At 37.4% G+C, this 14,040-nt stretch overlaps 1 protein-coding gene across 1 annotated transcript; it reads left to right on the plus strand.

The window, feature by feature from the left end:
- The first annotated feature begins 10,410 nt into the window (after positions 1-10,410).
- LOC125339421 (disintegrin and metalloproteinase domain-containing protein 25-like) lies at positions 10,411-12,552 on the plus strand. The gene has a single exon (XM_048330557.1). The coding sequence runs from the start codon at positions 10,411-10,413 to the stop codon at positions 12,550-12,552; it is 2,142 nt and encodes a 713-aa protein (XP_048186514.1).
- Positions 12,553-14,040: the final 1,488 nt, after the last annotated feature.

A 14,040-nucleotide genomic window follows, 5' to 3' on the forward strand; every position in this document is an offset into this window, starting at 1 on the left:
CATAGGATTACTTCCAATAGTCCAACAAAAGTAGCTTTTTTAATATGTAAAAGAATCAATGAGGGCTGGGATGTAAGCTCAGTGGCAAAGCGCTTGCCTAGCAAGTGCAACATCCTGGGTTCAATCCCCAGTACCAAAAAAGAAAAGAACAAAAAAGAATCAATGCATGGTTATAGATTCATAAAATATATCTTTGTACCCCTATTCATAAATTTCATACCATTAAATTGTGTAGCCCTGTATCATCCAATGATGCATCCCAAAGTATATCTACATATTCTGGGTTTTATGTGTTTTTTACTCAAAAACAAATCAACCAGCAAGTACAAATAACACTAATATGTTAACTAATAAGTTAGGCAGGCATTGTGCCAGTGCTAGCTTTCTCATTTTCACAAAAAGATAAGACATTTGTATTACTGTGACAAAATCTTTAGTGTTTGCATCTTTATATTTTTGTTGTTGTTGTTGTTGGTTTTGGGACTTGAACTCTGGGCCTGGGCCCTGTCCCTGGACTCTTCAGCTCAAGGCTAACACTCTACCACTTTGAACCACAGCTCCATTTTTAGTTTTCTGGTGGAGATAAAAGTCTCATGGACTTTTCTGCCCAGGGTGGCTTTGAACCGTGATCCTCAGATCTCAGCTCCTGAGTAGCTAGGATCACAGGCGCGAGCCACAGGTGCATGGTCAATATGAGCATTTTTATTGTGCAATAAATCTTGATAATTGACATTAGAAACTAGTTATCTTAAAATTCAAACTATCTAGAAGAAAGAGGGTGAGCAACATTGAGAAACACTGCCATTATGTAAGAAAATGACAAAGAATTTCATAGAAAGCTGCTGCTCCATGGGGATTTTCTGGTAAAGGAAAGAAGTGGAGTGGAGAGGGAGGGCTAACTGCTTAGAAGTTGGACTAACAAGGGCTAAAGATTGTGACCGTCAAGTGTTTATTCTACAATATCAGAACAAGGTAACATACTAAAATTGTGCTGGGAGGGGGGAAGGGCCAGGTAGAGTGTAATGACAAGAGAGATTAACTGAAATATTTTGTACACACACTTGGGAATGTTACAATGAAGGCTCCTCGTATACCCAAACAACAAACAAACAAGCTAGCTCCATGCTACAATCTCATCTGGAGTGCAACAACAAACAAACAAGCTACCTCCATGCCACAATCTCATCTGGAGTGCAACAAAACATTTTTGCAAACTTTCCTCTTTTTTTGAAATTCGTAGTTTCTTCTTCATTCCGAAAGCATTCCCTACCTAGTTTGATTTCCTTTTCATATGGCACATTAGATTTTTGAAAACTATAGTTTCCTTAGGAGTATAATTAAAGACAAACTCTTGAGAGTAAGACCCATCTATCAACCCAGGTTAGCTTCTTTGAATATTAATATAGATATTTTCCTTAAAAATTAAAAATCAACAGTGTTCAAACTTCACCCAAGACAAGAGGTCTCTGGGTACATCTATCAGAACCTCAAAACAATGACCAGTGAACAAGAATTCTCAGTTCCAGTGCACTAATGAGCACTAGACCAAATCACAGAGCTTCCATCTCCAAGCTAAATATATATTCTCTTTTCAGAATTTGGAGTCCTAGAACCATGTGGCATATTTCAGATCTCTGGGTTTGACTATTCCTACCCTCCCTCTGTGATTTTTGCTGCCACTGACAACAGCTACATCTTTCAGTTAGCAAATTGTGGTTATGTTAGGTATGTGCTTGCTTAGGTCTGAGGAATAGAGAACATACTTTGGTAAAGTACAGAACACTGGTAGGATCAGACATTTTTATAATTTTTCTCCACTGCCTTCAGTATGTCTAGGAAATATTTTAAAGTCTATTTTGGTAAAAATCCACAATATAGTAGCACTTTCCACACAACTCTTTTCAACTTGAATTAGAAAATGGGATAAGGAAGATACTTAATTGATATGTTGAATATAATATGCATTGTCAAATCAGGTTGCCTCTCAGACTAAACCCCCAACTCCTGCTTAAACTTTACAAAATATATTTTAAAGGCAACAGAAAATTGTGGTTACAGGACCACAGAGTGAAGTAAAATGTCAAACGTGAAACTCCATTCTGAAGTGAGTTGAATAGTGATCTCCATTTTTCTTCTGAAACAGTCCATGGCTTGCATGGAAATTGAAATGAGGTTTGATTGCTCTGCTTCAAGGCAGAGTAACCCCCCTTCACTTAAACTACACAGGGCTAGATTCATACATTAGACATTTGGTACCTCAATTCACCATTAGTTTTCTCCATCCTGCTTGCTGAATGTGAAAGCTTAATATGATGCTGTTGAGCTAGTCGGAAACTTCTAAAATTCACGTTTTCATGAAGCCTCATTATACTTTGAACAGAATAAAGAAGAAAAGGGGCTTCTTACATGAAACATTCAGTTTCTCCACTAAGACACTTTCTTGATTCCACTTGTATTTGGCAAGAAGTTGTGAATCTGTGTGGAAAGTACACATAAAACCCTTTATCTTTCAGAGCCCAAGACAGAGTCATGAACCGAAGACCTGTTTTAAGTGGTAAAGTGCTAGCTTAGTGAATGTGAGACCTTGACTTCAAACCCTAATATGGGGTAGGTGGGGGGGGTAATGAAAGAAGAGGAGAAGTAGAAAGAGGAGGAGGAAGAGGACCAAGGACATGAAGAACAAAAGGAGGAGAGACAGATGCCAGTGTCTTATACCTGTAATCCTAGCTGCTAAGGAGGCTGAAATTTGAGGATTGCAATTCAAAGCAAGCCCAGCCCAGGCAGGAAAGTCTGTGATACACTTACCTCTAATAAACTAGTCAGAAAAAGCTAGAAGTGGTGTTGAGTGGCATAGCTCTAGCCTTGAGCAAAAGGAGCTCAGGGACAGCACCCAAACCCTGAGTTCAAGTCCCAGGACTGGCACAACCACCATCACCACCACCACCAACAACAAAAGGTGGGGCGTGGGGGGGGGGCGTGGAGAAGGAGGAGAAAAGGAAGAGTCAGAATCAGACATGGAAATAACTATAGACACTGTCAAAACAATCAAGAGAGTAGAATAACATGAACACTTGGCCATGCTAATGCAATTTAAAAATAGGAAAAATGCACAAATGTAAAAGAATGCAGAGTAGCCAGGCACTGGTGTCTCATGCCTGTAATGTTAACTATTCAGGAGGCTGAGATCTAAGGATAGAGGTTTATAGCCAGCCCTGCAGGAAAGTCCTTGAGATTCTTATCCCCAATTAAACACCCAAACCCCAGAAGTGGAGATGTGATAGAAGTGGCTAACCTTGAGCAAAAATGCTCAGGACAACACTAGACTCTGAGTTCAACCCCCAGACCTGGCACATGCACACACATGCATGAGCACACACACACACACACACACACACACACACACACACACACATAAAAATATATAATATACTCTATGAATTAGTAATGTTCTACTTCGTATTTTAGAATTTAAATATTAAAACATAGTAATTTTATGGTTTTAATTGGACAGATCAGGTCATAGAATTAGTTAAGAAGATCCCACTAATGGAAGAGTCTCCCCATTGAAGTACAGAGGAAAAGAAAACATAAAGATAAGAATGTGTAACAGGGGAATTTTATGCCTCTATCAGAAGGAATGACATTGCCCCATTTGTAAGGAAATGGAAGGACTTGGAAAAAATTATACTAAGTGAAGTGAGTCAGACCCAAAGAAATATGGACTCTATGGTCTCCCTTATAGGAAATAATTAGCACAGGTTTAGGCAAGTCACAGCAGAGGATCACAAGAGTCCAATAGCTATACCCTTATGAACACAAGATGATGCTGAGTGAAATGAACTCCATGCTATGGAAACGATTGTTATATCATTGTTGTAACTACTGTCAGTGTGCTATGTGTAACTGTAGCTTCTATTATTGATGATCCTTGTATCCCCTTCCTGGGGTTGTACCTACACTATCTCTGTATCTTATCTGAGTATATTGGAAACCATGTATACTGGTAAACAGTGGTACATAGGGTAAAATATACAACTACAAAAGCAATACTTGCAAAACTGTTTGGTGTAAATGAACTGAACAACTCATGGGGGGAAAGGGAAAGGGGAAAGGGGGAGAGGGGTATGAGGGAGGAGGTAACAAACAGTACAAGAAATGTATCCAATGCCTAACATATGAAACTATAACCTCTCTGTACATCAGTTTGATAATAAAAATTTGAAAAAAAGAATGTGTAACAGGTATGTGAAATACTTCTAAAGTTCTAACATCTCAAATATTGGAATATAAGTGCAAAAAAGGAGAAATAATTAAAAGCAATGTTCTAAGGCATGTCTGTCAACAATTTTCTTCAATGCAGGAATGATGTGACCCTTTAAATCCCAGTACTTCCTAATGAATTTTGTATTTCTCTGAATCATTGTTAACCTTTTTACCTCATTCCTTCCTTTTACCTAAATTGAGACCTCTCCAACAGTCTGTCTTTAGGTATTTTCTACAGCATCTTCAAATCTTCTTCTTATGTTCCCTAAGAATTATTTTATTTTTTATGATTATTCTTCAGTACAGAGATTTTCCATTTTGGTTTATTGGTTCTCCTTAGGGCTCTCTGTCCTTAGCCTGTCTTCAGTTGTAATTTGTGTCTTATTCTCTTGATTTAGTAAGTCACTGTTATTTCTATTTTATGTGGGCTTAGGGGATTCTCACATATATATATTTATGCCATCAACAGAGAGATGACTCTAATTACTACTATCAGATGACTAATTATTACTATTAGATGACTCTAATTATTACAATTTGTTGGTTTTATTTCATGTGTACGTGCAGGACAATATATCCAAATGTATGTATATAGAAGAGAAGACAAGAGATTACACATCCTTGTCTACTTCTGTTTTTCTTTCTTTTACAAAAGAGATTTTATTAGCTTTCAATAGTTGAATACAGGGGTTCCCATTCGACAAAGCAGTTTATGAGTACTAGGCATCTTGATTGATACCACCTTTTCAACATTCTCTCTTATCCTGGTCTATTTCTGATCTTGAAGTCTATTTCTGATCTATTTCTGTAACTTCAGTTGTGATACTTGGCTTTTATGGAGTGTATGTAAATTCCTTCTAGAAAGTGTCTTCAGCATTTCTCACTATAAGAGTCTTTATTTCTAGCTCTTGAGTTTATGTTGTGATTTTGTTATTTGGCCTACTAATGTGGTATTTGACATATTTGCATATTTTTATCTTGCATCTCTTGGGTAAAACAAAATCAATCAGAGTGCAGGATCCTTTTTATATGCTCAGACTTTCCAATTATTCTTAATTCAATGTCAGAAGGTTGTATATTCTTTTCTGGCTATACAATGATTCAAGATTATATTTTTGTTAGTATGTGGTTTTTTTTATAATAGACATTCAGGATATATTTTTTTTTCTGAGCATCTATGGTGATACCTAACCTTTCCTTTCTTTTATTTCTCTTCTTTTTTTCTTAGCTCACCAAAAGGTTTGTTGATTTTATTCCATCATTTTTAAAGATTTTTGTTCATGTTATTGATTTTTCTATTTGATTTTTAATTGTATTCTGCTGTCAATAATTGTGTTAGATTTGGGCATAGTTTATTCCTCTTTATTGTCCTTTGAAAACTGTGACTATACACTTCCCTTTTAGATATCTTATGTTGCATCCCATAAGTTTTAGAATGTTCCAGCTTCATTTTCGTTTATCTCATGGTATTCTAGAAATTTCCCTGTGATCTCACCTCACCCATTTCTTTTTCAGATGGGTATTATGTAATTTCCACACAGCTGTGATTTTTTTCATCTGTTTTCTATTATTGATGTCTAGTTTCACTTCATATTTGCCAATAGAGATACTTGATATAAGTTCAATCTCCTGCATATAGTTATGACACATTCTTTGAGTAACATGTCATCAGTCCTAAAAACTCTTTTGCATATGCTATATAGAAAAATCTGTTCTTGGACCATTGGGTGCTATTGGCATAGTCTACCTATGTCCATTATGTTCACTTATTCCATATTGTTGGTAAACTTTAAAAGTTGGCAAATTTTACTTTCTTTCTGAATATGACAGTACTGTTGAAAGGACAATATAACAATCTACTACTATTTTTATATTTATCTCTACTTCTCTCTTCTCATTTTTATATTGCATATTTATTTGGTTTGATATTTGGTACAGTTATCATTGTTACATAATTTTTGAGGGTTTGATTGTTTTACCATGCCACAATAAACTTCATTGAATAGAAGCATTTGTCTCCTTTTTAAAAGTGAGAAATTTTGTACAGAAGGAGTAGCTAATCAAAAGTTTACTGCCAAAATTCAGGCTACTTGCCAGAAGCTAGAAGAGAGGGGAGAATAAGTCATTCCTTCGTATGTACAGAGGAAGTAGGCTGTGGTACTGGTCTTCTAGCCTGTGAAAGTTTCTGACAGCACTTACTTTGAGGTTACCTGGTAATAGTGGCCCCAGCAAATGAATCAGACATCAAAATCACCAGATCAAAGATGTATTGTGCTTATAAATTGATTTGTAGAATTGAGACCCCTTTGCACAACTACTTAAAGATAATAAAAATAAATTAAACTTAAAAATTGTAAACTAATTAAAAATGAAAGAAATCAACAAGAAAAATAGCATTTCTATTTTCTAGACTTTGTTCCAATAGATAGCTTTTTAAAGTATTCAGAGAAGTTACACTTTGGTATTCTTCCCCTAAGGAAATCTGACTGCTTGTGTGTTTATGCCTAGAGTCCTGTATAGGTTATCCTGACCAGTTAGTTATATTTTAGATCTAGCTTCCACATATGAAAGTTGCTGCTCTTATTGGTGGTGCTGGTGTTTGTTTTTTCTTTAGGCTTTTTTTTTCTCTTTTGAGGGGGGAAGGGGAAGGGGTGCTGAAAGGGAAGGAAGAATGGTGAGCAAATGCTATTCAGTATACACCATGTGGAAAGTGACCTATGTAACTTGTGGGCAGGGATGAGAAGGGGAAACTGGGAGGAAGTAAAGGAAGAGGTGACACTGTTCAAAACAAGAAATGTACTCATTAACCTGACTTATGAAATGGTAGAATGATAAGCCCTCTGTAGAACACATTAATTATAACAATAAAATTAGCTGGTTTTTTTTTTTAAAGAAAGAGATCACCAGGTCAATTCTGGTCATTTAAAAATCATTGTTATGAAACCTGGGGTTAAAAACAAGAAAGTCTAATGAAAGAAACTGAGAAAATCTGAATACACAAATATGGAAGGAAATGGAAACCCACTGGCAAACACCACCTTTATAGATATTACTGATCTCCTCAAGGCCAACAACGAACTCATTTTGTTGCCAATGACTTCTAAAGCTACAGGAGGCACTACTCCTCACCTACTTACAATTTCTATCTGGTGAGCAAAAGTCCCCTGACTGGTAACAATAAATTGTTTTGTGAAGACAACAAAGTTAGAAGCATTATGAAGAAATGGCTCCTGCATCTTAGAGGCATTTACCTTAGAGATATGCTATTTGTAGCATCTGTTGTTACTATCTTCCCTCTTCGAGAAATGTTCATCCAACAGTGTGTTTAGGGCAGATGTCATTTTTCATAGCTGTTGTTATTTTTTTTCTTCCAAATAGTCTACTAGTCCCTTAGCTCAGTAATTTTATCAACAAGTTAGTAAGTTTATTGGCCTATTGCTGAGCACTTTTAATAGGTCAACTCAAAATAGGCATTTTATATGTAAATTTTAATATAAGGTTAAAGATTTTTTAAATGTGTATCTTCTGGAGACTGGGAAGGTGGCTTAGTGGTGGAGTGCTTGCCTGGCATGCATGAATCCCTACGTTCGATTCCTCAGTACCACATACACAGAAAAATCCAGAAGTGGGGCTGTAGCTCACGTGGTAGAGCACTAGCCTTGAGCACAGAGAGGCTCGGGGACAGAGCCCAGGCCCTGAGTTCAAGCCCCAGAACTGGCAAAAAAAAAAAACCCACCAAAAAACAACCATACATTGTCTAATGTATATCTTCTTTTTTTTCTCCCAGTTCTAGGGTTTGAACTCACGGGCCTGAGCACTCTCCCTGAGCTTCTTTTGTTAAGGCCAATACTCTACCTCTTGAGTCACAGCTCCACTCTGACTTTTTCGGTGATTAATTGGAGATAAGAGTCTCTTAGGTGTTCCAACTTTCCTCCCCAGGCTAGCTTCAAATTGTGTTCCTCAGATCTCAGCTTGCTGAGTAGCTAATATTAGAGGCATGAGCCACTGGCACCTGGCTAATGTATACCTTTACATTAATCATTCCACATAAATCAATGGTCTATATCATTAATGTCACAAATCTGTACTCCATTTATGTCTATCCAACATCTGTCACAGGATCTACATAGTATTTTTGATAATGGTTTACCTGGTTACAAAGCAACAGTCTCTATTTGGAGTCTGTCACTGTCCCACTAATATTGTTTCTCATTTTTACAACTATATGCTAGAACATTTTGGTTACTGGATATATTTGTTATAAGAGTAAACTTTTTTTTTTAATTTAGCACTTAATCTCTGTGCCATGTTTAAAGTTAGTCTTCAGGTCTTTTCTCTCACTTCTGCAGACTCTTGGGAGATAAACATACAACAATGAAACACCCAATAAAAACAAATCAACAAACAAAAATCTTAGAATGTGCTGTTTTAATTTATGTACTCACAATTCATATCTTATTCTTTTGTCTTATATTGATGTCAAAATAGATGAGATTATATTTATGGAATATAAATTTTCACCAATGTTTTCTTTTAAGTTTGGTAACAAACAAGTAAGGATAAAATTTTCTCTATGGTTGTTACAAAAATGTTACAAAAATTATCCAGGTAATTTTTCCATGGGATTAAAAACCTGTATTTACTTTAAAAAAATCAATATACTTTTGATTGTGGATTTGTCAGTTTGCCATATATGTATTGTGTGTGTGTGTGTGTGAAAGAGAGAAAGAGAGAGAGAGAGAGAGAGATTTATTTACAGGTTACTACCGGTTTGCTATTTGTAGGATACAGTTATAAATGCCAACTATTTGGATGCTTTTGCCACAGTACAGGTATGTTGCATTTCCCAGTACTTTCTTGCCTCCTCCTGGAGTTACTTCATTGATTTCTAAAAGTACTTGACTCTAGTATTTTCCCATCTTCACTTGTTACTTTTCCAGTTAATGGACTTCTTTTTCATGTTATAAAATCAGAATCTTTAAAGTTATCTGTCCTAGGAAGATAATAAACAATGGAGGAGCATCCATTTATCAATCCAAGATACTCAACTTTCCAATTTTTGTATTTTTCATTTATGCTGAAGAAGCACAACTGATGCTTTAACACTTCTAACTTTACAGGATCAGAAGGAAGAGATTTTCTGTCAAGGAATTGCATATTTAAAAATTCCAAGACAACATAAAGAATATGAGCGGGATATCAGCTTGTCATTCTTATAAATCACTCCTAAATGAATTTTAATCAATAGTTTTTCACTTGAACTTGTAAGAAATATATCTAGAAAGTAAACATTTATAAATCAATATTGCCTCATCAAAATAGGACCTATGATCACTTCTTCAAAGAGAGTTTTGCTTTAAACATTTATTTATTTATAAGAATTGTAAGTATACAAGCCCTCTTCTGCTGAACCATACCCCCATCCTTGTTTTTCATGGTTATTTTAAAGATAGGTTTAAATCACCTGAGGTTGTATTTTTTTAAAAAAAGAAATTACAACTATGCTTTCCATGTTAGCCAGGATAATAGATATTGATGAAAACTCCCATCTCCTTCTCATGGAGATACAGTCTCACAGGCTCTAGCCTATGCTGGATTAGAAACAGGATATTCCCAACTTTAGATCCATGTAACTTAGGGATAAGGGTTTTTTGCACAGTTCCACACAGGAATGGATTATGAAAGAGCTTGTGAATTTTTTGCCTGGATTGGCCTAAAACTGCAATCCTCCCTCTCAGTCTCTAAAATAGCTAGGAATACAGTTGACAGCTATCAACTCCAGTCCCTATATCTCTGAATCTATGTGTCCTTCATCTGAACACAAGAATTGTTAATAAATGGCCACTGTCATCTTCTGCATACCCACTGTCTGACTCTGACACACAAAAAATAAAGAGCATGGCTTAGGTCAAATGTAAATCAACTCTAAGCCTTACCTTGTTCCTTCTCCTCCACCCTGCCCAGCTTACAATTTACTCACCACTGTCTGAATATTCTGTTTCTTTCTTATTTCAGTCTGCTGTTCTGAAGGATTGATTCTGACAGAAGAGAAACTTGTATGGACCCAAACTGCGTACAGCCAAGACAAACAGTAGAGCCAGACCACCCCTGCGACTGCCCCTCTCCTTCCTGATCTCCTCAAACCCCATGAAAGCTCAGTGGAAGAACATGCTACATATGTGGATTGCTGTCCTGCAGTTCTGGTTTGGGGTGCTACTCTGCCTTTCTGGATGGCCCCAGATTGGGCAGGCTCAATATCAAAGCCCCCCAGAAGTGGTGATACCCTTAAAGGTAGCTGGCACTAATAGAGACATGAAAAACCTGGGATGGCTCTCCTACAGCCTGCACTTTGAGGGCCAGAGACACATTGTCCACATGAGGGCCAAGAAGCTGATGATTTCCGAACACTTGTCTGTGTTCACTTATACAGACACGGGTGCTCTCCTTGAAGACTGGCCTTACGTCCAGAATGACTGCTATTACCATGGTTATATAGAAGGAAATGCAAAGTCAGTGGTGGCTATTAACAACTGCTTTGGGGGCTTTCAAGGAACACTACAAATCAATGATACACAATATGAAATCAAGCCCAAGAGCCCTTCTAACAGCTTTGAACATCTGGTTTATAAGACAGATAGTGAGGAGAACATACACAAGCCCATGAGATGTGCATTAACAGAAGAAGAAATAGAACAACAGTTGAAGTTTCAAGAGAGTGATAAATTCATGTTGAGGCAAAGTGACTACGAAGGCTGGTGGACCCACATGGCCTATCTTGAAATTGCAATGATTGTTGACAAGCAAAGATACAATTATCGGAACGACAATATTTCACATGTCTTACTAGATGTGTTTATCCTTGTCAGTGAAGTAAGTAACACTTTCGCTGCACTAGATATCAATGTTCAGTTACTTGCAGTTGAGGTCTGGACTGATGAAAATCCTGTATCAGGAACTAATACAACTGCTCTTTTAGACGACTTTTGTGACTGGAAGATAGCTGTATTTGACCGTCGTATGAAAGTTGATGTTGTAAATCTCTTAATACAGCAGTATTTTGGTAAGTTTCTTGGTAAAGCATATGTTGGAGGTATATGTTTAAACTGGGCTTGTGGACTTATTCGGTTTCGTGGCGAGAATTTGCTTGCCGTTGCACAAACTACTGCACATGAGATGGGCCACACTTTGGGCATGCCACACGATAAAAGTGACTGTTCCTGTGGACAGGAAGAGTGCATAATGGCTCCCGCACAAAATCCGTCCACAAAATACAGCAACTGCAGCTATGCTGCCTGGGTACATACTTATAGAGGTAAGAGCTGTTTTCGAATGCCAGCACAGTCAGAACTCTATAAATATCATCTCTGTGGGGATGGTGCCATTGACGATGGCGAGGAGTGCGACTGTGGATCCCTGCAACTGTGTGAAGAAGACCCATGCTGCCATGCAAACTGCTCTCTAACATCGGGGGCTGAATGTGCTAGCGGGCTCTGTTGCAAAGATTGTCACTTCATGCCTTCAACCACACTGTGCAGAGCACAGACAAACGAGTGTGATCTTCCAGAGTGGTGTAATGGTACATCGCCAGAATGCCCAGAAGATGTATATATGGTGGATGGGTCCCCTTGCTTGGACACTGGCTATTGCTATGAAAATAGATGCAATGACCGAGATGAACAGTGTCAGAAGATTTTTGGTAAATATGCCAGGAACGCAAATGAGACTTGCTACAAACACGTGAACACCAGAGGTGACCGTTCAGGAAACTGTGGTATCCAGCCCAGTAAATACCTCCCCTGCAAGGAGGAAAATATCCTATGTGGGAGAGTTCAGTGTGACAATGTGCTAGATATCCCCCTTTTGGGAGAGCATTATAATATTCACTGGGATCACTTCAATGAGTTTAACTGCTGGGGTACTGACTATCACTGGGGGATGACTATACCTGATCTTGGTGAAATAAAAGATGGGACAGAGTGTGGTGATGGACATATGTGCCTCCAAAGGCAATGTGTCCCCAAACCACTTTGGCAAAATGTGTGTTCACCAATAGACTGCAATATGCAAGGGGTCTGCAACAATAAAAATCACTGCCATTGCAACTATGGATGGAGTCCACCCTTGTGCCAGGTGCCAGGCTTCGGAGGGAGTGTTGACAGTGGCCCAGCTCCTGAGCAACCCCATGTACCGAGAAGCTATTATTACTTAATACCAATTTTCCTCTTTCCTTTTTTCATTGTGCTGATCGCTTTATTCATTGTGTATTTGAAGAAGAGGAAAGCAAAATAACATTAGAAAGAAGAGGAAAATTTGAAATACCACCTGAGAATAACACTTCACTCATGAAAGAAGAACAAAAATTTTCAAAGGTCACCTGTGGGAAATAGAAAACCTCCAGATTAAAACCTCACTTAAGAAATAAGAGCTCCACATTCAAACATTACCTAAAAAGAAGATCCTATTGTTTCATCTTCATTAAAGGCAGTGAGCCAAATTTTGTAATTGCAAAAAAAAAAAAAACCATTCCTAAACTTTAATGAAGTGTCAGGTGAATTAGCTTTTAGTATTCTTGCAGTAGTAATGTTAACTGCAATGTGTCAGAAACCACTGATAGAATCCAGAAATCTCTCAGCTTGTACCATCAGAAATGTCAATAAAAAGTAATACCTCACATATTTTGACTATTCATTATTTTAAGCATCTTATTGCTTGTTTTTCTTGAAATTCTCGTCTTCAAGTTTCACAAAAAAGACCTGTTTCACCAACTCATGTTTCTCCTCCCCTCCACCTTCAATATTTTTTCAGTATGCATGCTTTCCTATGGTGTCTTTCAATTCTGTGAAACTCACCTATTTTCACTTTAATTTTTCATGGTAGGAAAGGACTCTCAAACCTTGTTTCCACTGCATCAATCTTCCCTGTAATTTCTGTTCATACAGGTGCTGGAAGAACACTTGGACCACAGAGAGAGTAAGAGCATACCCTCAGTAGCAGCTCTCTTCTTGCTAGCAGCATGGCTTCTAGCTTGCACATTAGTTCATTATAAACAGTACTGTCAGCAGCCCCAATGGCATAACACAACTATTGTCTAGGCCTTCTGATCTGAATTTGGGGGTCCTAGGAGCTTGTGACATATTCAGAACTCTGGATTTGACCGTCCCCAAGCTCTTTGATATATTGGAATGCATGTGTCTTAGCAAATTGTCAGTGAAACTAAAATCAAAATCCCAACTAAACCTTACAACAGTATTTAATAGTAATGTAGAAACATAGAGTCTCAAGGTGGATCACATGAATCAAAAATTATTCTGAGAGGAGGTGATGAGTGGCCTATTATTTCCCCTGGAGCACGCACTTGCCAGGGGCATGGGAACCTCTCTGATAAAGAGAAACACCAATCCTCTTAATGAAATCCAACCCTACAATCATGACATAGAGGTTTTTGGTCCTTCAATTTTTCATTTTTTTCTCTCTCAAGTTCCATTTGTTGAAATTTGATGGCTTAAGATTCGCTGCCAAGCCTGAAATTTTTTAATGGCATATCTTCATAATTCATATTGTCAGAACAAAAAACAAGGCTTTTCCCAAGTAAAAACATGGTTTCTCTAAGAGGACACTTGTTCAATTTTTAAAATTTCTATTTGATAAGAACTTGGCAATGCCTAACGTATGAAACTGTTAACCTCTCTGTACATCAGTTTGATAATAAAAATTTGAAAAAAATAAAAGAACTTGGAGAGCTACATGGTAAACTTTTGATTATAGAGGTTAATTTCC

This window comes from Perognathus longimembris, chromosome 21 (assembly GCF_023159225.1).
Source record: "Perognathus longimembris pacificus isolate PPM17 chromosome 21, ASM2315922v1, whole genome shotgun sequence".
Taxonomy (NCBI): Eukaryota; Metazoa; Chordata; class Mammalia; order Rodentia; family Heteromyidae; genus Perognathus; species Perognathus longimembris.

Coding starts and splice junctions, on each gene's coding strand:
- LOC125339421 (XM_048330557.1), top strand. CDS start 10,411: ATGAAAGCTCAGTGGAAGAACATGCTACATATGTGGATTGCTGTCCTG.